A 25,971-nucleotide genomic window follows, 5' to 3' on the forward strand; every position below is an offset into this window, starting at 1 on the left:
ATTGGTTAGAAATCTAATTGGTTTACTAAAATGATATGCATATATAGAAGTAAATCTGTTTTAAAAATTATCAAATAAAAAAAGTCTTATACTATCATAGAATACAGTATCTTAGAATAAGAGTCCTATAAAAACCTTAAGATATGACCTACTCAGATATGTTCTTCAGCAATGTCTTAGGGATCTACACAGAGGAGGAGAGGAGCTGGGGTTAGGGCAGGGCTCTGTGCTCCATTACCCTCCTCTACCAGCAGAGTTCTAATCATATTGGGTTTCTGTATTTAAGTTCCATACAATGTCAACATCAGTTGAAAAATGTTTTTTTCTTTCATAAAAAGTTTGGAAAACACTCACCTAATATCATAGTTTTACTCAGTGATGTGCTAGACCCAGCTCTTACCCACTGATGGAAACAAAATGAGCTTATTTCTTCTCTGCTCCATGTTTGCTGACATCATGTTAGTTATTTGAAGTTAGCAAATGCTACTAACAGAGCTTTTATATTTTTTATTTTTTTATTGAGAGCCAGTTTATTGACCTATAGTTACAAATGAATGTAAAGTAACAGTTCCATGCCATAGCTAGCTAAGGGCATGAGTAGGAAAAGAAAACAGATCTTCTGACCCTTATTCCAGGGCTGTTTCTGAGACACCCAGTATCACAGGAAGGCGAAGGAAATTTGCACTTGTTGCATGCCTACATGTAGCAAAGGCACTCATGTAGGTTAGGTGGTTTTATTCTCACAAAGACTCTGAGAAGTTAGAATTCTGTCTCCATTTTTCAGGTGTAGACACTAGTCAGAAAGGAAATTTTTTGGTCCCAAGACATTTATTTATTGAGTGGCAGGGCCACAGTTCTCAGATACATAGATCCAGCTTTTTCCCTTCTACCATACTGACATTTATTTTGTGACCTTGAATGTCACTTCCTTGAACATAAATTTCTTTACTGATATACTTAGAAAAAGGTAATCCTTAGCTACCACATAGGGATTCTAAAACCCAAGTGAAACACTGTGTGCGTGAATACATTTTATAAATTACAAAGTGCTATTAAAATTACATTAGTCTATTACTCATATAAAATATTAAATCATGACACCACTCTGCTTCAATTGCATATTCATTAATAGCAATGAGAAGCAGTTTAGCATAGCAATTAAGGACACAGACTTTATCATCAGACAGACTTGAGTTGGATCCCGTCTTTCTCTCTTACCCACTATTCCACTATGTGATTTGGGGCAGCTGTGTAACCTCTCTGTACCTCAGTTTCCTCATTTATAAAATGGGGATAATTCTAACTCCTAATTCGTAGAATTTTTATAAAGATTAAGTAATACATGAAAAGCATTTAACATGGTTCCAGGTGAAGTGTTAGCTCTTAAGAAAATTAGTTGGAATTAGGATCATTATCTTACTCACTGCACTCACTTAACCAGCCCCATAAGAAAATTGTCTCAGCTCCCTATTTCTTACAGACACTGGATAGACGACTATTCGTTTATTTTTTAACTAACTTTGAGCTTAATTTGTTTACAAAGCCCTTGACAGTATTTCTCTTTCAATCCATATTTGTTTTGTTTTGTTTTCTGACTTTCTTTCTTCTCTCATCTTCTCTAAGCCATCTGTCTCAGAACTGTGGAAATCTAGCTTTGTCCCTCATGGCTTAAGCATGCTTTTATTTGCCTCCTCTTTCTTCTTTTCCCTCTGCCTTCTTGTCTTCCTTGAGAATTTGTTGACTGACATCACATACATTTAACAAATAATGATGAGTTAATGATTCACAGTGCTTGAAGTTTCATATGGTAAAAAAGCCTGTATCTTTCATCTTAAAAGCTATGAAGACATTTCTCTTAAATTTTAAAAGATTCAGATTTAAAAGAGAATTTTAAAGTGGTACATAATTTGTACTTGATTTCTCACCTTTTTTTGTTTTCTATTTCTTTATTTTTTCTGCTTTTTCTCTGGAAGTAGTTGTCAACATCATTTTTTGATTTTGTGTGTATGAGGTAAAGAGAGATACTGTCATTAAAGCAGCTAGTACACAGTGAGTACTTAGTAAATGTTGGCTGCTATGGTTATATGTAAATATTATGCTGATAAAGACAGCCTGTGCATCTTCTCCAATTCTAACCACAAAACATTATATCCATAAGGGTAAAGTCTCCTGAAATAAATCTAAGTACCTCCTAATGTCTGTGGGAGATCTGATTTAAGGTAGTAAAGCTATCTGAGTCTTAATAGCTGAAGGAGGTTGTTACTTAAATGGCTAGTTTGTTGGTTCATAACTACAAACTAGGATCATTGGTTCAACCTTTGCCAATTCATTATTCTATATGCTATGTCTGGGAATTTGAAGATATTATAGTAGTTATTTATGAGCAAGTCTCTTTCCTTGGAGTTCTCACAGAATGTCTTTCTTAGAAAGCTGATTCTATCAACTCAGCAAGAGAGGTTCTATCTCTCAATGATAGACTCACACATTAACCAACTTCATGAGATTGATGTCTAAATTAGAAATACAAATTTTTAAATTTAGCATGAGAAATAGTATCACATGCATAGGAATAGCTAAATCTTCTCTTCCCCTAAGAAGATCTATGCAACAAGAAGGAACATAATGAAAAGGAAAATTAATGCATTTAAACTCAGAAAAAGGAGAGTTAGATAAAAAGGATTCTTTAATGGCAGCAGGCTAAGTCAGCCCAACAGGTATAATTTTGTCAGCGGTACTAGAGACAGTGAAAGTCCTCCCCACAAACTCTTGTAAGTACCTTGAGGATAAGGACCCTGTTTTGTATCTATCATATCTCCAATCCCTGGAACAGACCAACCACTCACTAAATATGAGGAGAGTTCATTGGCTAAGACTCCTTTATTCAGTGCTTGAATGAACTCTTCGTACTTTTTTATGGCTCTCATTCCTTCTATGCATCCATGAATGACCTCTGTTTTTTTTTTTTTTTTTTTTTTGAGACAAAGTCTCACTCTGTCACCTAGGCTGGATGAAGTGCAGTGGAGTGATCTTGGCTCACTGCAACCTCTACCTCTCGGGTTCAAGTGATTCTCCTGCGTCAGCATCCTGAGTAGCTGGGATTACAGGTGTGTGCCACCTCGCCTGGCTCAGTTTTGTATTTTTAGTAGAAATGGGGTTTCACCATGTTGGCCAGGCTGGTCTCGAACTCCTGACCTCAGGTGATCCGCCTGCCTTGGCCTCCCAAAGTGCTGGGATTACAGGCATGAGCCACCACATTTGGCCTCTTGGATGACCTCTTGAATGCCACATTCTTTCGTTAGATGTGCCAGCATAGTTGAGTTGGAGTCTGATATGCTCATCATGTAGCCAATCTGTCTCTTTACGCTTTTTATTTCTGTTTTTGTCAATTTCTTTCTGCTTTTTGGCAGGGAGAATCAGGGCATGCCAATAAAGCCCCTAGGTGCATTTTACATGAAATATATTTCTTTGTATCTATTACATCAGCACTCCATCCTAAGATACGATATAATGCAGCTCAGCCAGACTGGCCCAGTCTGTTGCTTCTAACAGTTTCTACTAATTATGAGAGATGAGGCTCAGGATGTTAAAACTGTGTTGAAGTTGATCAAACTGGAAGCCTTGGGGAAAATCCCTTACGATTAAACCCTGCAATCCACTGAAAATACAGGAATGTTTTTCTTCAATTCATTCCAGCAGATATTTAATGAGCACTTGATCTGTTAAGTGCAGGGTTAAAGGCAAATGAGACCATTTTTGCCTGCCTTTAACTTGGAATAACATTCTGTTTTTGGACTCATGTTTTAATTTTTTAATAGCCTTATCTATTTACATTTAGTTTTTATTCACTTACTACTCAGGAATCCTAAAAAGGACTTCCTCGTTGCTTAAGAAGAGGTAAGGAGAGAAGTAGGTAAGCAGATAATGCATCTTGAAACACAAATTGTATTTTAGGAAGTGAAGCCCCAGCAGTAATTTCCCCTAGTGAGTGAAGAGGTGATACAGTGAATCATCTCCTAGAATCACAATCTTTGCCCTACGAGGCAGCTAGGTATCAGAAAATGGGAATCTTTTGCCCAATTCCTCTATTACCTATCTGTGTGATTTTGACCATATCACGTCTTCTTTTCAGTTTTCAGTTGTCTCATACAAGTAATGAAAAGGTTGGACTTGATGACATATTATTTCCTTTTACATCAGAATATGCTACAGCTCACCAGCTGAGAGATTTAAAATTATATAAAGTTATTTTCTCTGCAATCCATTGCAGAAGGGATATCAGGAATTACTAGCAATGTTCATTATTAGTGAAATAATATTTATGAAGCAACTACTATGTGCCAGCCACTGTGCTACTTGTGGATTTGCTCAATTATGTCTCTATCACATATCTAATAAACTCTTTCTAAAGATAAATCATTTGAAATGTTTAATGATGAATTATTTGTCTTTGACAGCCTTTGATATGTGTGTGTGTGTGTGTGTGTGTGTGTGTGTGTGTGTACAATTGTTGGGTTTTAGGGTTGGATTTTGAGGTTTGGTCTTTAGTATTAACCAGCACTCCTCATTCAAGAAGTTTACCATTAGCTTGGAATTCCTGCACCCAACAGTTGTGTCTTGTACCACTGAGCACTGATATGATTGCAAAAATTAAGATGAGTGATGCTATGCATTTTTTAAGCACAGGTCTTATTTATTTCTGCCAGTAACTATGGAGTGCCTATCATGTAGTCTAGCTTCCTTTTATTGATCAATAAATTTTATTTCCAAATAAAGATGTGATATTTCAAGAGCTTACTTACAATAAGCTATAATGCAATAAGAAATTATGGACCAGAAAGAACGTTAAAAGAATTGGTCAGTGTTTTTCACTGAAAAGAAACAGAATACATGGAGCCATCTATTCAGCTCTATCAGTATTTGCTTTGTGCTCTTTAATTAATTTCTTTTAAAAAGGTATGTTTGCAATACATTTCATTACTAATCACATTAAATTAATTATCAAATGTATGAGTTCCTTATGAAAGTAATGACTTAGTTTGAGAATCCCTCATTGTGTACCATGTATATATTTGAATTTCCAAAACAGAAGATGACTTCAGCTTAGACACTGTGTCTGGCCAATAGAGATATTCTCAAAATGTTTGGGTCACTGTTTTGTCACTGAGCCAAACTTCCTGGTCCAGATTCATTCCACAGAAATGTCTCTTCAAAGTCAGTCAGATAATTTTGCCCTTGGCCATGGAAAAATAGCATTGGATTTACTCTGTTTTGAAGAGCCAGAGCAGAGTGAGTGTCACTTCCCATCAGGTATTATTTATGAAATGAACTCTCAAATGAAAGGCTGGCATCGTGTTACTGCCCTAATCATCTGCCATTAGTTTAAGTCTAACTCAACTGTTTTGGGCTTTCATAGAATAAATAAATACCGTTTCTATCCTTTGCCTAAATATTGCCTCATAATATTTCTAAAAAACAAATTAAAAACAAAAACAAAAACGAAAACGGCTGGGCGCAGCGGCTCACACCTGTAATCCCAGCACTTTGGGAGACCAAGGTGGGTGGATCACGAGGTCAGAAGATCGAGACCAGCCTGACCAACATGGTGAAACCCCATCTCTACTAAAAATACAAAAAAATTAGCCAGGCATGGTGGTGGGCACCTGTAGTCCCAGCTACTTGGGAGGCTGAGGCCGGAGAATGGTGTGAACCCGAGAAGTGGAGCTTGCAGTGAGCCGAGATCGCACCACTGCACTCCAGCCTGGGTGACAGATCGAGACTCCGACTGAAAATAAATAAACAAACAAACAAATAAATAAATAAATAAAAAACCTTCTCTGGGCAAGATGCTGAAGTGAGTCTTTGGTATTTTGTCATCCATAATTCACCTGATACTTTAATCTACCCACCACCTTTTCTCAATTTCCTAATAACCCTACACAACCATTCTGGTAAGATGGAGGTGACACTTTCTTTTTGCCTCCAGGGTTGTTATAGGAGCCAAATAGGATCAACATGAGGACACCATTCTCCTGGTCACATGGATGAGCATGTGGCTCAATCTGGAAAATATCTATTTTCCCAGGGAAAGTGAGCATGTGACTACCAGTGGGTGTCTTACCACCCAAAGGAGAGAGCAAAACTGTGGGTGAAGCCTAGAGAAGAAGAGGCAGATAGAGTCTTGATTACATTTCAACTGTTACTTCCGGTCCTGCCTTCACATCCACTTCTTGGCTTTACAGTTTTATGATTGAGTACATCTCTCCCCCCATCCTCTTTTTTCTTAGGCTAATTTGAATGAGTTCCATCTGCTGTAACCATAAGGGTCCCGATGAACGCCTCTTTTCAGGCTTTTGCTGTAACCGCTCTGTGCCCCTCTCTGTATGACCTTACTGTGTTACATCAGACTACCCCACCCTCCACCCCAAGTCAGTGGCACAACAGACCACACTCCCTATATTCACAGCCTAGCTTGTATTTCAGGCCTTACAGATTTTGCCTGACAACTGACTCGGTAATTTCTCACAAGTCTTTTGGATAAATGTACAAATGGCTTATTAGTTTTTGAGATTGTTTACATCTTATGAGACAAGTTGGTTTCCTAGTACAATACAATATTTTAACAGATCAGAAAGAGTAAATGAAATCTAAAAAGTCAAGATATAGAAAGTTGGGTTATATGCATGTTCCCGTACTTGGATTTTTTTTAAACCTGCATTTACTTACTTAAAAATATCTGTTGTGTACTTCCTACAAGCTAGGCATGGTGTAAGGAATAAGATACAACCTAGGGAAAGCAGGCTGGGTCTCTGCCCTCATGGAGAACATTGTCTCTCAGGAAAGATTGACATGAATCAGATAAAAATACAAATATGTATATACAACTAAAATAAGTGCTAGTCTATAGGCTTATATAACAGGGGACTGTTGGGTCTGAGGGTTCAAGGAGAAATAAATTCTAGAGGAAGTGATAATGGAGGTTAAATTTAAAGGCTGAATAAGAGATAACTGCATGAACACAGGCAATTTCTCGGAAACAGTAATATCTGTCCAGAAGGTGAGAACAGCTTTTCTTCAATCTCCTAAAGTGGAAAGATACATGATTTATTTGAAGGATTAGAAGATTGAGGCAGTGGCAGCAGATGAGGCTAAAGAAGTGTGGGACAGACCAGTTGAGGGTTGCTGCTGTTCCCTTTTAGGCAATGGTCAGCCATTTAAAGATTTGAGGTCAAAGAGTTGTGCCATCAGGTTTATGTTTTAAAAGATCCTGTAACTTAGTAATTCTTAAGTCTGGCTCACATTGGAATCATCTGAGGGGATTAAAAAATACTGTTGCCTGGTGGCCATCTGATTCTAATAGAATCAAAACCTCTGGGGTGGGACCCTGGCTCTAGTCAGCTTAAAAGCTACCCCAGGTGATTCTAACATAAATCTAGGCCTGAACATCATCGACATAAATGGTGTGGGAGATGAGGTTAGTACTAGCACCTGTCATATAGAGTGGTCCAAGCTGACATGACTCACTATGACTCCAGGTTACTACCTCCAAACCTAATATGTTCATGGATTGCATCAATAGAAGTATAGCTTCTGAATGAGAGAAGGAGTTGTTCCTCCTCTCTTTGTGTTAGACCCAGTGTACCTGCAAAGTTTGTTCACTTCTCAGCACCACACTCAAGGAGGAAATTAAGGAAACTGAAATATTCCCAGGAAAAAAGCCAACCAGGTGACAAAGGGAATCTGAAACACGATGGAGAGAAATGGTCGAGTAGCTCCAGATATGTTTAATCTACAGTAAAAATATCCTTTGAAAAGGATAATGTAGGAATCTCAGTTTTCAAGTAAGTCAAAAGATGCTATTTATTCAATGGGTAAAAATGAGGGTCTACTATATACCCATCCTAGACATTGGAAAAATGGCAGAAAATGAAGTAGACAAAAATCCTTGCCCGCATGGAGCTTATAGTCAAGTGAAGATTGAAGTTTTCTGGTTCATATGATCTGCAAGATCATAATTTTTAACCGACTTCTGTAATTAGCAACCATAGAATATGTGATAGGGAGACATATTTTAGTTGTAATTTTAGAACATTAAAAGTGGAAGTCTGTGAGAAGCAAAGAGGTCACCATGTATGGAAGGATTCCAGCAGGCACAGCCATTGCAGAGGGGATTCAGGAATCTAATGGTAAGAATAAAAAGGTGTAATAGGAAGGAGACTGATGAGGAGTCCTTTGCAAAAGTGAGAACCAAGTACAGTCCTATCGTATTAAATACTAGCAGTGCCTACATAGTTTGAGCATTTACTGTGTGCCATGCATTTCGCTAAGTGATTATCACACATTATTTCACATAATACTCATAACACTCATATAGGTGGAAAGAATAAAACTGTCAAATTATTCTTTTTAAAAAGTTAAAAACATGACATATAAATATGAAAAGCAGATATGTCAGATATTTTACTTGACTCCTTAATTAGTGGGGGAATTGGTGTGATGGTAAGACTGGTTCCAAGAACATTTGAGGAGCTCAGTATTTATAGGTTTGTTAACAAAGGGATGCTAGCAGAGACTACATTAGGTACAAGACTGGTAATGTCCCGGAGGGCAACAAATCATCACATTTGAGGTTATTTTCTCTACTGGAAAGAAATTATTTGCATCTTTATCAGATAAAAGTCTCCAAGTTAACATGTACCTGTAATAAATCTGGAAATGTTTTTCAATAGCAAACTACGTTCAACAAATGACATTCCCCTTAAATACTTCTTGAGAGGGCCTGTTAAACAATTCCCGCATATGATTTTGAAAAAAAAAAAGACTACCTTTTGGCTTTATTTTTCAAGTTTTGCATAACGTTTCTTAACATTAGAAGAATTAAGTATGTTTTCAGGATTTTCTAGCTAGCAGTTATAAAGCTGGGTCTCAAACTGAGATCTCTCCAGATGCCCACATTGAAATGAGCCACATAACAAGTCTTTGGGGAGACATGAGGGCAGGGTCTCGTGAATCGTATCAGCATTGTTTGATTAGGGCTGAGTATCAGCTTGAGTTTTTTTTAAATTGATTACCAGAACATTCAAAATTAACTTCTTCAACTATTTAAAACTTCTTTTTTTTTTCCCTGAAAAGAAGCAGGGCATAAAACGTGAATAATAAACAATAAGCGGTTCATTAGCAATTTGCTACCACTGGCTCTCAGACAAAGACTGTGGAACCCCACGTAGAAGTCTGATTCTTTAGAATTTGCAGCAGCTATTTTCTCTGAAAGATTTCTTCCTCAACTTGTGGGATTTTATTTTGCTATTGTTGTTAATTTAGGACGTTGCCATTTCCAAACATGAACATTGTAATTGTTAATAGTCTTCTATTTATAGAATGATAATTTTGAGCTCTTAAGGTATAAAGGCCAGTTCTCTAGAATGACACTTTGTTCAGCCTCATGTAACTGACTGCAGATTTGATCTCACTGTTTTTCTTTTCTGTGAGTTAATCTCAAGCAAAGACTTCAGTGTTATGTTTAGGGAATAAATGGAAAGTAGCGGTGTAGCTGGCTTAATGTTCCAATAAGGCTTCAGGACAGTTCTCCAAGTTTAAGGTGACAGGCCCCTATTACATAAAGTTAAAGCAGCAGAAAACTAGCCACTCAAATACTTTATTCTAGAACTCACACTAGATTGGAGAGTACAATTTTGCTTTTAGGTTAGAGAAAAGGTTTGCATTTTGCTCCATTAAAAAAAAAGTAAACTGAAATGTATTTGTAGGCAGTCATAAACACTTTACACAGATTATCTCACTGAATCCTTAACAATTCTACTGGTAGATTCTATTATGGTTCCCATTTCACAGATGAGGAAACAGATCGAGAGAGGTTGGGCAAGCTGACCAGGGTCAGTAAGATGCAGAGCTAAGATTAGACCCAGGCTATCTGATTAAAAGGCTAGATGATATCACCTTCCCAAATTATGCTGCAGTAGAGAAAGCACATAGAAAAAGAGGGCACCAATCCCATTTCTAGCTTCAGCTCTGGTATTAACTGTCTTTAAAACCCTGGACAAGTCATCTCATTTGTCTGGGCCTCTACTTCTCTCTGTAAAATGAAGGGTGGAAACAATTTGGATTGGATGATCTCCGGGGTGTCTCCAACTCCAAAGATCTGATTCTGTAATTGCATCTTGACCTTAGATGTGCACACACAACTCCCGACACCGCCTCCCACCCCACTGCTTCCCAAGGCAAAAATCTAATCCTGCTCAGAGTGCCCAGTGTAATTTGATGCTAAACTCAAGACCCCACCGAATCCTATTACTTACAACATCCCCTCAAGAACATACAACACTTAAAATCTGGCAAGCCAGTTCTTTAGAATAAGTTGCCAACGGGGTGTGATTTTTGGAAGTAAAATGTTAATACCAAAAACAGAAAAAAGAAATAGTTCAAAACAAATGCTCCTCTCTCTTTAAATCACCTCTTTTCTACAATGTTACCTTGACAACTTAGCTCTGGCTCTTTAGATATGGGGGTTTTTCAGTGTGGGAGAAGAGGGGTGTCCTCCTCCTGTTTTGAGGTTTCCTCTTGTTGCATGGAAAGGGAAAATGTCAAAGGTAGAGCACCAAATCCAGCAGAATGTACACAGGGCATCTTGAGGGAGTGTCATCCAGAAATAATCACAGGTGCACAGAATTAGGACGCATTCTGATTCAAAGTACATTCTTTTCTCTTTTCTATTTTCCATAACCATAACACACATTCCAACAGCCTATAAAATGTTACATTTTTGGACCAGCACTGTTGCAGAACAGAGAGCAACAAAAGTGCCTGAAAAATAATTGCATTATTTTTAGTTGCTGCAGCAAAAAATGTACATATCAGGTTGAGGGGACAGCTCCGAAGAACTGTACTAGTGTGGAAATGCTAAAAATATTGCTCCCCCTCAAGCAATTGAAATTTTGAGCAAAGATTTAGGAAGCGGCAGGTAGGGAGATCAAATTAGAATTTACATCTCTCAGCTGTAATAAGCTTGTTATCAGGACTGGCAAGAGCTCAGGGGGCTGACAGGGGTCAGCTGGGGACTCAAGTGTAAGGAGCAAGTGAAAAAGGAGCAGTGTTGAGCAGAAGAAAGAGAGGACTTATCTCCAGCATCTAGCACTACAGAGCAGAGGCTGTGTGGAGAATGGCTGAAAAATCAGAATTGGTTGTAGAAGCAGTTTTCTTTCTGGTTGTGAGTATGAGCCCGGCAGACACCATGAGCGCTGTTGCAGGGGAGTCGGCCTGTGCTTGACACATGTGTTTCCCATTGATAGCTGGAGACAGCCCAGTAGCTGTGAGTCGGTCTGACAAAGCCATATTGAAGTACGGAGTACGGTTTCAAAGCAGTCAGAAAAAGAACGGGAATGCTGTTCAGGAAATTCTTCAGGCATGGGCAGGGACTTGGCTGCAGTTCTGCAGTTGGAAAATCTGACTGGGGCAGCTTCTGAGCGCAGTCTGGGCCTGCACACACCCAGCGGGCCGAGTGGCCACCTCCTTCAGAGCTGCTTAGCACGCCCTGGGATCGCGGGCGGTTTTCATCGGCCGGTTTGTGAAACGGACAAGAGAGGTAGGGTACTGTCCCCTTCTTGCATTTGCACGCGTCTGTTCACTTTCTAAGCTGTCTGCCTGCTGTATTTGCAAGCACTCCGAGTTTTTAGTGTGTGCATGTGTGTGTGTGTGTGTGTGTGTGTGTGAATTAGCAAGTTAGAACTCAGTCATGTAAACAATTGGCGTGGGGCTCCAATCTGTGCTTTTCCCCCTTTAAGGTCTGATTTTCAGCAGGGCAGAGAGACTTTTTTTGAAAGTTAGGATTTAGCTGGCAACATTATTGTGTAAAGAGGAGTATGTGAATTCCTTATGTTGTCACCCTGCTCCAACCATCTGTAACTTTTCCTTTCTGCGTGGAAGGGCCGTTCACTGGCAAGGAAGATAATTTCAGATGAAACTGTCTGTGTGTTTTGCTTCGCTTCGCAAGAGTTTTAATGGGGAGTTTTTTGTTGTTGTTGTTTTTTAATAGTAGAAAATGGCTCTCATTTTAGGAGGGAATCGGAGTTTGAAGTTTCTACGTTGGATGACACTTTCAGAGTGTCGAAACAGATATGTGTGTATGGGTTTCTAAAATCTTTTATATAGGAGTTTGACTGTCATCTGGGAATTGACTGTCAGTGATATATTTGCCTAGAATTATGCTGGATCAACATTTGTAATTCTGTTTCTATAATCATTTCCAATTTTCTCACTTGAAGTAATTTGCAGTTTTACTCTCAAAAAACACTTCTGTATTTTAGGAAACATAGATAATAAAAAAGTAACAGAAAATGGCAGTTTACTCAAAATTCTTCTTAAAGGACAGAGACATGATGGTGTGAATTTTATTTCATTGATCTCTTGGTTTTATTTTACACCTTACTGAAAAAGAGCTTTTTATAAAAATCGAAGTTTTAAAAATTTTCAGCACAACAGGGATCTTAGTGTTCCTCTTCAGTTTTGGTTCTTCTTTATCAACTCTATTGCAGTATAGATTTTTTCCTCTCATAGGAAAGCTATACCTTGTTTTATGTACAGCATTAGGAAACACACAGTACAATGTCATTGCATTTGAGAGACTGGTTCAGCCCAAAGCCGAGCTAAACCTTACAACTGCTTTACAATTACTAGCACAGCAATCTGTGACAACATTGGTTTTTTTCCGAAGGGGGCTTGGCCAAAAGTCTGGTTGGGGAGATGGATGAATGAATGGAATCTTGGATACTTCTTGAGTAGCTGAAGAGTGACTAGACCTCTTAGGGTGGATCTCTGTGACAACAGGTGTGCATTTACTTGTGTCCTACAATCTTTAAACAAGTAGCTAATAGAAGAGCCTGAAGTTAATGCTGAAAGAAAAGTGGAGAGGCAGGATTTCTCATTGCTTCCTCTGCATAAGACCTAGAATGAGAAGGCATACATTCTGTCTTATTGGTAGAAGGTCAGGATTTTCAGCCAGCGATTTTCTTTTTTCTCCCAAGTGTTGTACTTGGAGGAGGGACCTGGGACAGGATTGGCAGCAGGATATCTTTAAGAGATGGTTCATGAACATTTTCTTTATTAATTTCATCTTCGTGTTGGGGTGGTGTGGGGAGGGTTTGGGGACTGCAGGGCTTGAGGAAAGGAAGGGGGTGTAGTTAGAAGTCAGGATGGACTGTGACCTTATTTTTTTCTCTAAAGTGCCTAATGAGTGAGAAAAATGCCAAGACAGATTAGGAACTGGCATGAACCATAGTCAAGCCCACTGCCAATGAAAAAGGGAGCCTTCCATGAGCTCGGGTGTCATACTCCTCTATATTTAGCGTGCGTCAAGCATTGAGCAGAAGAGGCGTGAAATAGCAACTCCAGGTTGCAGGATTATAAAGAGCAGTGCCTGAAACTTGGTAGAAACTCTGTAGTTTCTCTCTTTTTTAGAAATAAAGTAGGGAGAAGTCAAGCTCTCTTGACATCTGAAGAGAAAAAGTAAGCAGCAGAAGGGGGAAGGATACAAAGGAAGAAATCCAGGGCAGAGGTGGAGGCAGTGAAGGGAGAGGAATGGCCACAACACAAACTGGGCAGTGAGGGTGGAGGGAGGAGCCCTTGGCACAGGAATGAAACACATGTATTAGAAATAGCCAAAGCCACCAGGCACTGATTTGTTGGACTGGAAGTGTGCAGATACTCAGTGGCCTTGGTGAAGAGAATTGTTTCAGCCACTACACCACAGGAGACTGCATGGTCAGCCTGCCCTGCCTTCTGGAAGTAATCAGAAAGCACATTTTGTAAGAATGGCATTGCCTGAGGGTTCAGATTTCCTAGGCAAGGAGGGGGCAGGCTCTTCAGGCCTTATTTTTAACCCATATTTGTTCCTTGCAGAGACATTACTGCCGGGAGTGTTGAGTGAAGGGACCAGGTGGAGATGGTGAGTAATTCTCGGGAGCAAAGCTTGTTCAAGGCCCTGCTCATGGTCATTTTATTATCAACATAAACTTTTGAAAAAGAGAACAAAGTGTTATATATGCCTTATCCTGATGAAGACATTTCTTTAATTTTACTTTTTTATTTTAAAAAATCTGCAGGCCGGGCGCGGTGGCTCACGCCTGTAATCCCAGCACTTTGGGAGGCCGAGGCAGGTGGATCACGAGGTCAGGAGATGGAGACCATCCTGGCTAACACGGTGAAATCCCATCTATACTAAAAATACCAAAAATTAGCCGGACATGGTGGTGGGCGCCCGTAGTCCCAGCTACTCGGGAGGCTGAGGCAGGAGAATGGCGTGAACCCGGAAGGTGGAGCTTGCAGTGAGCCAAGATGGCGCCACTGCACTCCAGCCTGGGCGACAGAGCGAGATTCAGTCTCAAAAAAAAAAAAAAAAAAAAAAAAAAATCTCCAAGGGCACATACTACATCGTTGGTTGTACATGTGTTGAGCTTCCCAAATCCAAAAATCTGAACTCTGAAATGTTTCAAAATTTGAAACTTTTTAAGCACTGACATGATGCTCAAAGGAATTATTTATTGGAACGTTTCTGATTTCGGATTTTCAGATTTGGAATGCTGAATGGTAAGTATAATGCAAATATTCCAAAAATCCAAAAAAAATCTGAAGTCAGAAACACTTCTGGTTTCAAGCATCTTGGATAGTTTCCTAAGCCACGTCTGACGAACGTGCTGGTACTGGGGGCAGAAGTGGGGTTGAGAGAGGGAGGAAAGGTAGAGGTGGTCAGAAATCTTAGGTCAGGTCCTGGCTCCATTCATCTTCAGATCTCAGGTTTCCTATCTGTAAGATGATCCGATACCTCTGAATTGTTTTCTGTTTTCACAACCTATGATTTTTGTAATCCTGAGGCTCTTCCTTTTCTTTAAGAAAAACTCTTAGTCTGTCTCCGTTAAGGCTAGGTGTCTTGAGTCATTTCACCTACTTCTCCATCTTTTCCTGCACTCTTTCTTTACTCTTCTCTGAACATATTTCAGTGAGCATTCTCCTGACAAAAACTATGGCTCCTTGAACTCAACTTAGTCATCTGAACAATGCACATTCCATGGTGAGGACTTCATACATCTGTTAACCAAAAAGGAAGAGGGTGATTGTAGGGAGAGGAAGCACAGCAAGAAAGAAAAAAATGGAAGATGGTATCATCTTGCTGTGGAAGAAAAGTGGTTATATTGTGAACTGAGCTCAGGGTCTGCCTCAAACGCAGACTGGGGTCCTGGCTGTGTGGCCATAGGCAAGTTACATCATCTCCAAAATGTGTCCCAATTTCCTAATCTCTAAAATGGGCATGACAAAAGTATCTGCCTAATAGTGTGTCGTGAGATTGTACAGATAATGCACTTAGCATTGTCTTTTGCACACAGTAAGCACTTAAATATGTCAAATATATTAATACATATAGTTAAGATGAACTGAGATAGCACCAGGCAAATCAACAAAGAGTGAAAAAGGTAGAGCAAGGTAAAATGAAGAGTTCAAACAATCAGCAAAGGAGAGGATGTTTTACTCTGAATTATCTGGGTTACTTTTCCTGTGTTGCCCAAATTTCTCTAGAAATTCCACATTTCCCTTTATTTCACTTTTCTTGCCACACAGAAAGATCTTCATTATTGTTTCAAATTCCTATTGCACAGTGTGAACTGCCTCATATAAAGGAAACCGTGTAAGCTGTAGCCTCTGACCCGCCTCTCAGACAGGTCTGTAGGACTGGGGAGGAACATGTCACCGTGGTTCACTTAGTATATAAATCCTGTGAGATTGGTTTGCTCAGAAAGCTTTGTTTGTGGTTGTATTAATGGAGCTCAGGATGTGTAGGAGGATATGGATGCAATCACTTTATTCTTCTTTTTCACTGATAAAGCAATGGCACCTATTAGAGCAAGCACAATTCCCTGATAAAAACTATATTGCCAGGGATTAGAAACTCCCTCCTTGCTCAGACCACTTTTCCTTGCTGGAGTGATAGGATCAGACTGTCTTGTGAGCACCTTGACTTCCAAATAATATATTGTGAATGCCTGGAAACCCTGCTATTACTTGCTGGAGTTGACATACTCAGCCACTGAAACTATTCATTGAGTTCAGAGTAAATAAATACCACCAGGGTAAGCTCCTCTCTCCAAACGAATCATTCGACAAAATCTTAATACTAACCCTCATTGGGGTTGTGATATTGGCACTGTGTATTCAATGAAAGAAAATTGCTCCAGAATAAGGACAGCGGGGAACAGAGCCACGCTGTGTTCCTTTCATTCCTATTGTTACCTACGGTTGACTTCTCTCCTCTCTCTTTTTCTACAATCTTTCTAGCCCTTTCGCTCTTTCTTTATTGGGTTCCATTCACCCTTGCAAGTTTCTTTTCTCTTTGTTATTTGTTCAGTGTGTGCTTACCAAAGTCCTTATCTGCTTCCCTCAGGGGTCAGGAATATTGGTAATAGGCCAGTGTCTGGACAGCATAATTTTTACCAGGTAGTGAGAAATATTAACTCCTAATATTGGACGAGACCTTCAAAAGTTTGTGTCCCCACCCCTCTCTCTGATGTTACCAGGCTGCTGATACAAACAGCAGGTCATAAACCGGCAACCCAAAGGCTTGGACTATAGGTACATTTTGGCTCACAAAGTGTTTTTTTGTTTGTTTGTTTGTTTTAATTGACTTATCAAATATTTAAACATCTTAAGATATCATGATGTTGATCTTCTAGAAAAAGCTGAAGATGGGCATTCCCTATGTAATTTATTGGGCACAGTGGCTGGTGGCCTGTGGTCAGCTCCTGTCCTTTTGAGAGGGCATATGCCTACCTCATTCATTGACCCCACTATCTGACCTGTACATGTTTACATTTGTCTGCTCTATTTTTCTAGAGTTTCTCAACTGAACCAAAGAAAGTAGACGGTGATTTGAGTGACCATGTTCTCTGTTCTCTCAAGGGTGGTGCATATTCTAGATGCATAGGAGAGAAGTTAGGGCATAATTAAGTTGTGGCTTCATTCTCTCAGAGAACACTGTTGAGATGGTCTAAGTCTCTGTTGAGCAGAGTCGCAGGAGGACAGTATGGTGGCCGAGAATCCAGACCTCAAAATTAGAACCACCTCATCGGATTATAGCTAAGACTGAAAACATTAAATGTGATAGATATCAGAATAGTCACAAACTCTGGGGAAGGGAATTGATTAAGAGGAGGAATAAGAGAATTTTCTCGGGTGATAGAAATGTTCCCTCTCCTGTTTGAATATTGTTCCCAAAGATGTTCCGATTTGTAAAACTCATTGGGCTATGTAGCTAATATCTGTTTGTTTTACTAGAAGTAAATTATACCTCAATAGATGTACATACATATATACACATCTACATGAAAGCATACAAAGTGCTTAGAAAAATGCATGCTGTTTAGCTATTTTTATCATACTTGTTTCTAGGAACTTTGATTAAAAAAATATGTAAAATGACCAAAAACGAGATGAGCATTTCCTTTCCTACCACAGGTTTCATTGCAGGCATTTGAGAGCGCAGGTAATAGCTAAAGATTCTTGCCAAACATAATTGTCAAGGGAGAATCTACTGGATCAATTCTAATTTTATGAAACTATTGAATCACTATAGAAGGATGTGCCTAATTTGTTGTAGCTGCTTTTCATGGTGCTGTAAAAATTTATAGGTTTTAGAGACATATCAAAGATGGTTTATTACCTGGGACAAAATGCCTGTACTTAGAGTAACTTTCACTCTGGCTGGAATACAGTAGTCACTCAATAGGTATTCAATAATATGTCTTAAAATTAATATATTAAGAACTTCTAGCTAATACAATCACAAAAATATTGTTTTCATTAGTAATCACATTGTTATAATCAATTATTCACATATATCTAGAAGCATTTAATATAAGAAATGAGAGAACAGGTTTTCCAGCCAAACACTCTGGGTTCAAATGCTTGCTATGCCTTTAACAAGCAAAGAGATTTGGGGTAGATTACTTAACCACTCTTTCTCATTGGCTCAACTGTAAAATAGAAATGATTGCGAGGCAGGTACTAATTATATGTCTGTGAGGATTAAATACATGTAGAACAATGGCTAGTACATAGTACCATTATACAAGTGTTTGTCATTTATGTGTGCTTTCTTTATGTTAGAAAAGTGATTTTTTTTTTCAATTTGTCTCTAAGTATTGCTCAAAATCTGTGTGTAGATGGTTGGTGAAAGTAATGTGAAACCAGGAGTTCAAGCGGAAAAGACAGAAACCTAGAATTTATGGGAAACATACTGGTTTTCAGTTTAGCTGACTTTGGTTTTTTTTTACTGCCTTACTCTGTGACGTTGATTACGTCACTTCACCTCCCTGAACCTTGTTTTATTGTCTGTTAAATAAGGATTTGGATTTTATATTGTCCATGTTCCCTTTAGGCCTTGTGTGTCACTCTGATCTCAAGTGTTTGAGTCATGTTCATTATTATTTTATTACACAGCTTGGTCCCCAAGTCACAGAAGAGCTGTAGTAGCTTGACTCCTATTGTCATTATCTGGTTCTGGTGGGAATCATCCATGGGGTTTTAGAAAGCACCGATCTTGTACAACACAAAGTAGCTGGTTTGCTGAGAGTATCTGCCACTACTATTAGGAAAGCTAACCATAGAAGTGGCCATGATGGGGTAGATACAGCATCCTTTGCATGTGAAAATGACACCATTAAATCTGTGATCAGATGTTTGAAATTATTTTTGCTGCCCAAGGGCATTCAGTTCACATATTCTTTTCTGGTCCTCACCTTGCAACATCAAAGACCAGGCTAGTTTTATATAGAGCCAAATATTCAACAATTCTTGCAATGCTGTCAAGTCTTTGTTCAACTATAGCCTTTTCCATGAGGTCAACCTTTCCCATGCTTTTAAATATTGAGCCTGCTGTATTCCCCAGCCCCTGGTACTGATGGTCTATTTTCTTTTTTTTTTTTTTTTTTTGGCCTTTTTTTAGGAGGTGGGACTTTTCCTCATAGCATTCATCTCCTTGTGACATAAATATAATATTCGCTGGTGTTTATGTTTATTATCTGTCTCCCCATCACTACCTCTTTCCACCGCTGTGAGATCAGAGCTCTTTGTTGTTGCTCATTGATATATCCCAGATGCCTTGAACAGCGTCAGGGGAGGAACTGAAGGATGGCACATATTTGCAGGTGGTGGCAGTATTTCAAATGCATTTCACACTGAATATACATCTATGATAATTCTAAATACCTTACTTTGTATTCAGGAAAAGTTAAGTCTTTGCCTCAGCCTGTGAGTAATGGAGAGAAAACCTGGCCTGAGTTTAAGTTCAGACCCTAACCAACTTACTAGTTAGGGGTCTTTGAGAATACTCTTGCATTCCTTAGGACCTCAGTTTCTTCATTTACGAAATGGTTTTAATTATATTGATCTCCCATAGTGTTGCAGGAATGTATGCACTTGTGTATCTGCTAATTCCTGGTAGAAATATGCATGTGTGTTTCACAAATATATCTGCCTGAAAGCACCTCAACTAGTACCTCATACATCTGCCTCTCTAGGATGGAAAGAATTGATGTTCATCAATGCTGAAATATCTTCTGTTTCATCAGAGATAAATATTTTAAACTTAAATACAAGGTGTATTACAATTTGTGGGGCACCTTGATAATATTTATTTAAAAAGTGTACAGATACACTTTGACCTGGCAATCTGGTTTCTCCGGACTTGTCTGAAAGGTATATTTGGACCTATGTGAAACGTGTCTGCTCTATGTCTATGGCTTTCAATAATACTCATATCCTGGAGTCTTAAAGATTCATATCCCGAAGCCCAGTCTTCCTTCCCCTTGAAGTCCAGATTCGTTTCCAAGTGCCATCATAGTGTTCTTGTTTATCCGTCTCCTTATCTCACTACCTCTTACCATCTCTTTGGAATCTCATGTGCCTTCAACATTTACACACCTGTCTCTTCCCCTATCATTCCCCTGCACACTCCATCCCCCTCCTGCCCTCCAAGCCTTCTATCCTCACGCTGTTCCCTGTGGGGTACCCTTGTGCAACTGGCTGCTTACGCTGAAACCTTGGGGTTCTCCTTGACTCCTGTCCTTTTTGACACCCCATGTCTCAAGCCACAGAGAATCCTGTTACCTCTGCTTTCCCACAAGATTCCAAATACAGCAACTCCCCAGCTTCTCACCCACCTGTCTATAGGCCTGGGCCACTCCCACCTCTCTGAAGACGATTGCAGTAGTCATGGGCCCCTGTTCTCCACACTTCCATTCTCGCTCCTACAACCCATTTCCTAGAGAACACTAGAGTGATCCTGAAGTGAAAATCTGATCATCCCATTTCCATGCCTAGGTTCTGCAGTGGTTACTGTTGCTTTCTGTATCATACCTGAGGTTTTTACTGTGGCTCTGAGCTCCTGCTTCTTTCCCCTTCTGCCTGTGCCCAAGCTTATTTTCAAACATTCTCCTCTGGTGCACTCTGATCTAGCCACACTGTCCTCCTCACCTGCCAAGCGAGCTCCTGCTTCACGGCCTTTGCACTTGCTGGTCCAGTTTCCTCTGACTGAAATATTTCCCCAGATATCCTCATGCTTTACTCTCTTGCTTCTTTGTGTTTCGTTCTCAGATCTCTCTGGGATGGTCAGGCTTAACCATCCCTTAAACAGGAGCTCCTTAACACCTCAGCACTGTTCCCTTCTGCTGCTTCTGTGTTTTCTTCATAAGACTGATTTCCAAGAACAAGTAGAAAAAGTTACATTTTCATTATGATAGGTAACAAAAATGACTAGAAACAACCTCCTCGCTATTTGTCTCTGAGCTGGTTAAGTTAAATATCATAGATCCATACCATCTAAAACAGTCTAGCTATTTTTTTAAAAGTTTATGTTTTTATGGGACTATCAGTTATGTTAAGTGGACCAAGTTAGATTTAGAGCATTATGTAAAATATGCTCTTGTTTGTGTAAAAAAAAATAAATGTGCATATGCACTGAACATCTATATTGAATAAAGCCTGAATATGTATTAAACATTTCTGTAAGGATAAAAAATAAGCTGATAACACTGGTTGCCTCAGTGTGGGGAGGCTGAAGGTATGAATGAGAGAATTGTTTAACTGCCTGTTCTTTGATTCTTTTAAATATATGCACTTGTTGAATTTGTTTTCGGTAAAAGTTTTCCAACACTATGGTATTACATATTTTAGCTAAGAATTGGAATATATAACTATTAAGTTAATCTGAATATTTGTTTAAAAAGAAACTGCCATTCCTGGGCTAGTTCACATAAATAGGTGCTTACTTTTCTGAATGAATTTTGTAACAAACAAATGTTATTACATCAAAACTAAAAGTGATGAATTTTTTACCATTGTCTAAATTGTGCCAAACATTTGTGATCCTAGACTAATGCCTGGTATGGATGGCTGACTAAAAAACAAACCTTGAAAGCAAACAGTTTTACCTAAAAACTAATATGGCTAATTTATTTCTATTTCTGTACTAGGATGATCCAAAATGGCTTAGATTCCACAACAAACTCTAGAAACTGTAATGAGCCTTTGAGGGAACCTATGCCTCCTATTTATATAAGCTGGTTACAATCTCATAGTTACATAATTCATGTTTACTTTTAAATTCACCCGATTTTAACCTGTAGCATCACCAAGAAAAATAAAAACTTACTTGATTTGTATCACTTGTCTTATTCTTAAATTGGATAATGTAGCCATCAGTCTTGCTGTATTTTTCTCTACTCCTTAGAACCTAGGAGGTGCCCCACCTCTTTCTACAAACTCACCTCTCACCCTCTCCTCTGAGCTCATTCAATCCAACTCTTGAGCTTGAGTTCTTCAGGCCGTAGTGCTTGCTCTGCCTTCTGCTGAAAAGCTTGCCCCCACTCCCAAGTATCATCTTAATTGTCTCCTTATTAGAATGACCTTCCATGACCAGAGTGGGTCACCTTTTATTCTCTATTACAGGTACCTCTTCGTTCTTCCTAGCACCTAACTTTAGTTCTAGGGGTTTCATTATTGTCCATTATTGTTTATTGTCCGTCTCTCATTAAAATATGAGCTTGATGAAAGCAGAATATGATCATTTTCATCCTTTTGAAGGCCTTTATCTCTAGGACCTACTGACATATATAGTAGATGTCAAAATATATAAATATTTTACTGTTGAAAAATAGATTGGGATTGGAATTTTTTTTGAAAGTCAACTCTGTACTTTGCCATGTCTCTCCCTGACAGTGCATAACTGAACAGAGAACTGCACTCACAGCACCCACCCCCATAAATTCCTTTATGGAACAAGAGATTATGAAGAAGCCTAGTGGGGAGCAGAGTCAAACATTAGTAAAATGCCTGCCAATGCCCCTTCTTGTTCTCAGCTCTGCCTTATGGTAGAGTTGATCATGGCCCATACAATTTTACAGGCCCAAAAGAAAGATCATTAGGAAACTTGATGGCATTGATGTGTTTTTAGGAAGTTCACTGGGTTTTTCGTTTGTTTGTTTGTTTACAAATCATCCCTGAAAACATAATGCATTTTTGCACAGCAAATTGGTAATGTAGATACTGTAACTATTTCCAGGGGGCAAAAAAGGAAAACATTTGTTCTTCTCCTGAAGAAGAGCCCTGTGGGAACAAAGATGCAAACAAAAAGTGACCACTTCAACGGTGTTAGACTAGAATATGTGCTTAGCCTCACAAAGTGGACCAGCTGTGGATGCTCCTGACCCATGACCCTTTTTCATCCCTATATCTTCTCAATGACCTGTAAGAAGAGGAGCAATAAGAGATTTTCACAGTAGCCATTTGATTCCTACCAAGTATAGGAAGGAAAGTCAGCATGGTATAAAATTAATGACCACTTGAGTCTAATCAGAGCAGTTTCTCTGTTAAGATATTAAAGATTTGTCGAAAATGGCAGACTTATCACTTTGAAGCTCACGTAGCTTCCTTAATTAGATGGACAATGGCTAGGTCCAGGTATCATGTAGGTTGGGCCTGGTTCAAAGATCTCGGTGACAGCTTCACAGTGGGTAGGATTTGCATAAAGTTAGCAGGCTTCTCAGACTGGTGTTGAGCCCTGATGAGGCTACTGGAGGTGGCTGCATGGTCATCACAGAGTCACTGAGGTGTTAGTGGTGGTTGAAGTGGTAGAAGTTACACAGGGCCACACAGCCTCAAAGGAGGTTCTTCACAAGTCCAAGTCCAAGTCAATCCTTGACTTCACAAGCCCAAGTCCAAGTCAACCCTTGAGATTGTTAGATTAAATTAATATCAAGCCTTGACTCTGTAATGCTATGCAATCCCAGTTAGGAACATTTGCGGTCCCAGGTAGGAACATTTGAATGCCTGAGACCATGAGGTTATAGCTCTCCAAAACATGCTTTAGTAATATGACCATTCAGAATGACCTTCTTGGGAAACTCTATGTCTAAAATATTTGACCACTATTTAATTAATTAATGATTGCAGGTGGTTATATTATATAATAGCATTGTCTTGTCTTTTGGTAGTTTCTTCCTATCTAATGGCAAAACAACAGAAAGTTTTACTGTATTCATTCTCTGGGAAATATAATCCTCTTACATTTTGTGTGCAAGAAACAGATGATCCTTAAGTCAAGTGGATTTGTTTATAAACAAGTCAACATTGAAAATAGCTTTATGACGAAGTAATGCTTTGGATTTAAGCCTGCTTAGCATTGGTATAATTGTATGTGCCTTTGGAAAAACAAAGTTGTGTAAGTTTTTACTTCTTCTGATATAGCTAGTTACTTATTACTAGAGAATATACTTTACTGTTTAATGTTGGCTTGATTTTTATTCATTTATTCATTCATTGAACAAACGTACACTCATTCATTCATTGAACAAATGTTTTGCTAAAAAATGCATTTGCTTTATTTCTGTTAAAACAAACATGACAATAAAGTGAATGACACAAATGTTTGGGTTTCACAGTGCAGATAAAGTTTATCTTTATACTGTAGTATTCTATTGTGCAATAGCATTATATCTAAAAGTACATGCCATAACTTAAAAATACCTTACTGCTAAAAACAATTGGGATAAGAAAAAACTAAAAATATTAGGAATACAAACAAGTTAACAACATGAATATATGCTTAGAATGAGAAAGGAAATTAAATTATTAATTTTTAAAAGATGCCATCACAAAATCAGGAAGGATAATATTGCTAATAATTAACTGCCTCACATACTTTTTTCTGTACTTTCTGGTTGTATAGCCTTTAATTGTCTCTTCGTATGACAGCTATATGCCATTATCACTTTCTGTATAGACAATGGAAAGATAATTATTTTTATGGCAATTTTGACAAAATTTTTAAATATTGATGGTTGTAATGTAGAATGCACAGAACTTTACACAAAGATACACATGGTATACATAACCTACAAACCCAAGTATTCTGGTTAATTATATTTTCCACAATTTTCATACAAAATAAAACACATATGGAACATTTGTGATTATATATGCCAAATTCAATGTATTATTGACAGTAGAGAATTTGTTTTGATGAGGCATCAATGACAGTTGAATTCTACATTTGACATTTTACATATATCATGATTATCAAATAAACTTTTGACTAGCTTCTGTCTTTTCTACTACCCATGTATTTCTGGTGCTGGCCATTGTAGGTCGTGTTTATATTGCATCGTGTCCTTTGGTCCTCTTCCTTCATGTCACCATGCTTGGTGAATTGGAGCTATGGGTGGAAGGAATATTCCTAGAAGACATCCCTACACCAGGAGAGCTAGCAGTAATGTACCTCTACTGGGAAGTGCTGCAAACCATATAAGTATATTCTGCATTCAAACTATATGAACCACTAAGCCAACTTCTTCTTAGATCTCCAAAATGCATGTAAATCCTCCAGAGCTAACACGAGGGGAAGTCAGAATAGAAAAAGATAGGGTTTAGCGAGTTGCAGTGAAAACATCTTTTAAAAATTTTATAAAATTGTATGACTATTGTCATGATTTACTGGGGCCTCTCCTGGGGTCTTCAAAGGCCTGGGGTCTGCCCAAGTGAGGAATTAAGGTTTTAACTTCAATTCCCCGGACAGTACATTTGTTCCGGGAAGGAATAAGAAGAATGATAGATTGGAGATTGTCATTCATCTTTGTTTTTATCTTTCAACATGTTTTAATTTTTGATTAGAAAAATGAACGTACTCAGCATATCTAAATTTCCCTTTCCATGCAGGATTCTTTATAACAGATGTATCCATTACCATATGTTTGCATGGAAAGGCCTCCTTTGATAATTATTTGTAGAAAAGTGCTCATCCCCTTCACTGTTTCTTTCTTATGTATTTTAATGAGTTGGAGACTGGAGTATTCTGTTTCATGGGACTCATTAAAGAGGGTGTGGTGGAGACGACATGCAATAAGCCACTATACCATGAAGCAAAAGATCCAAGTTATAATCCCTGCTCAGCTTCTAATTTGCTGTGTGACTTGAAAAGGAGCTGCTTCCTCCTGGTCTTGACTTCCACAGCTGGCCAATTTTGTCTTGGACAAAATTAGTAGTTCCCAGGAGCAAAGGATTCTGCAGAGATGCCTCAAGGATAGCCAGACCCTGCTTTAAGCAGAGGAACTCCACTTTTTTTATTTTTTATTTTATTTTATTTTTTTGCTATTTTACACACTAGAGTTTCTTTCAAGACTTTGTCTTACAATGATTACCCTATGAAAAAAAGTGAAAGCCATTTTTTAGTTGTTGTCCCAAATGCTTAGAATCATCTGGGAGATTTTTCACAATGTTCTACCCTGAGCTCCAGATTCTGAAAATGGAGCTCAAAATTTGTACCATATTTGTTCAGTTTCTTTTGTGTTTTGGTGCATAATTAGGGTTGAGTGGCATTATTCTAGACCAATGGCATGCAATCCTGTCTACTCTTAGAATTATCTG

General features: G+C 38.6%; 1 protein-coding gene across 3 annotated transcripts in view; it reads left to right on the forward strand.

The window, feature by feature from the left end:
* SGCD (sarcoglycan delta) overlaps nt 1-25,971 on the forward strand; it is a 1,041,370-nt gene that overhangs the window by 596,888 nt on the left and 418,511 nt on the right. Inside the window, exons 1-2 of one of the 3 annotated variants that reach the window (XM_004042887.5) lie at nt 11,295-11,593; nt 13,906-13,951. The exons of 1 other annotated variant lie outside the window; for it this stretch is intronic. In XM_004042887.5, coding sequence (XP_004042935.1) covers nt 13,949-13,951 — 3 coding nt within the window. In that variant the 5' untranslated portion in view covers nt 11,295-11,593; nt 13,906-13,948. Of the gene's footprint in view, nt 1-11,294; nt 11,594-13,905; nt 13,952-25,971 lie in introns of those variants that run through there. One more of the 3 variants, XM_055387285.2, reaches the window with a different exon arrangement.

The sequence above is a fragment of the Gorilla gorilla genome, chromosome 4 (assembly GCF_029281585.2).
Source record: "Gorilla gorilla gorilla isolate KB3781 chromosome 4, NHGRI_mGorGor1-v2.1_pri, whole genome shotgun sequence".
NCBI classification, from domain to species: domain Eukaryota; kingdom Metazoa; phylum Chordata; class Mammalia; order Primates; family Hominidae; genus Gorilla; species Gorilla gorilla.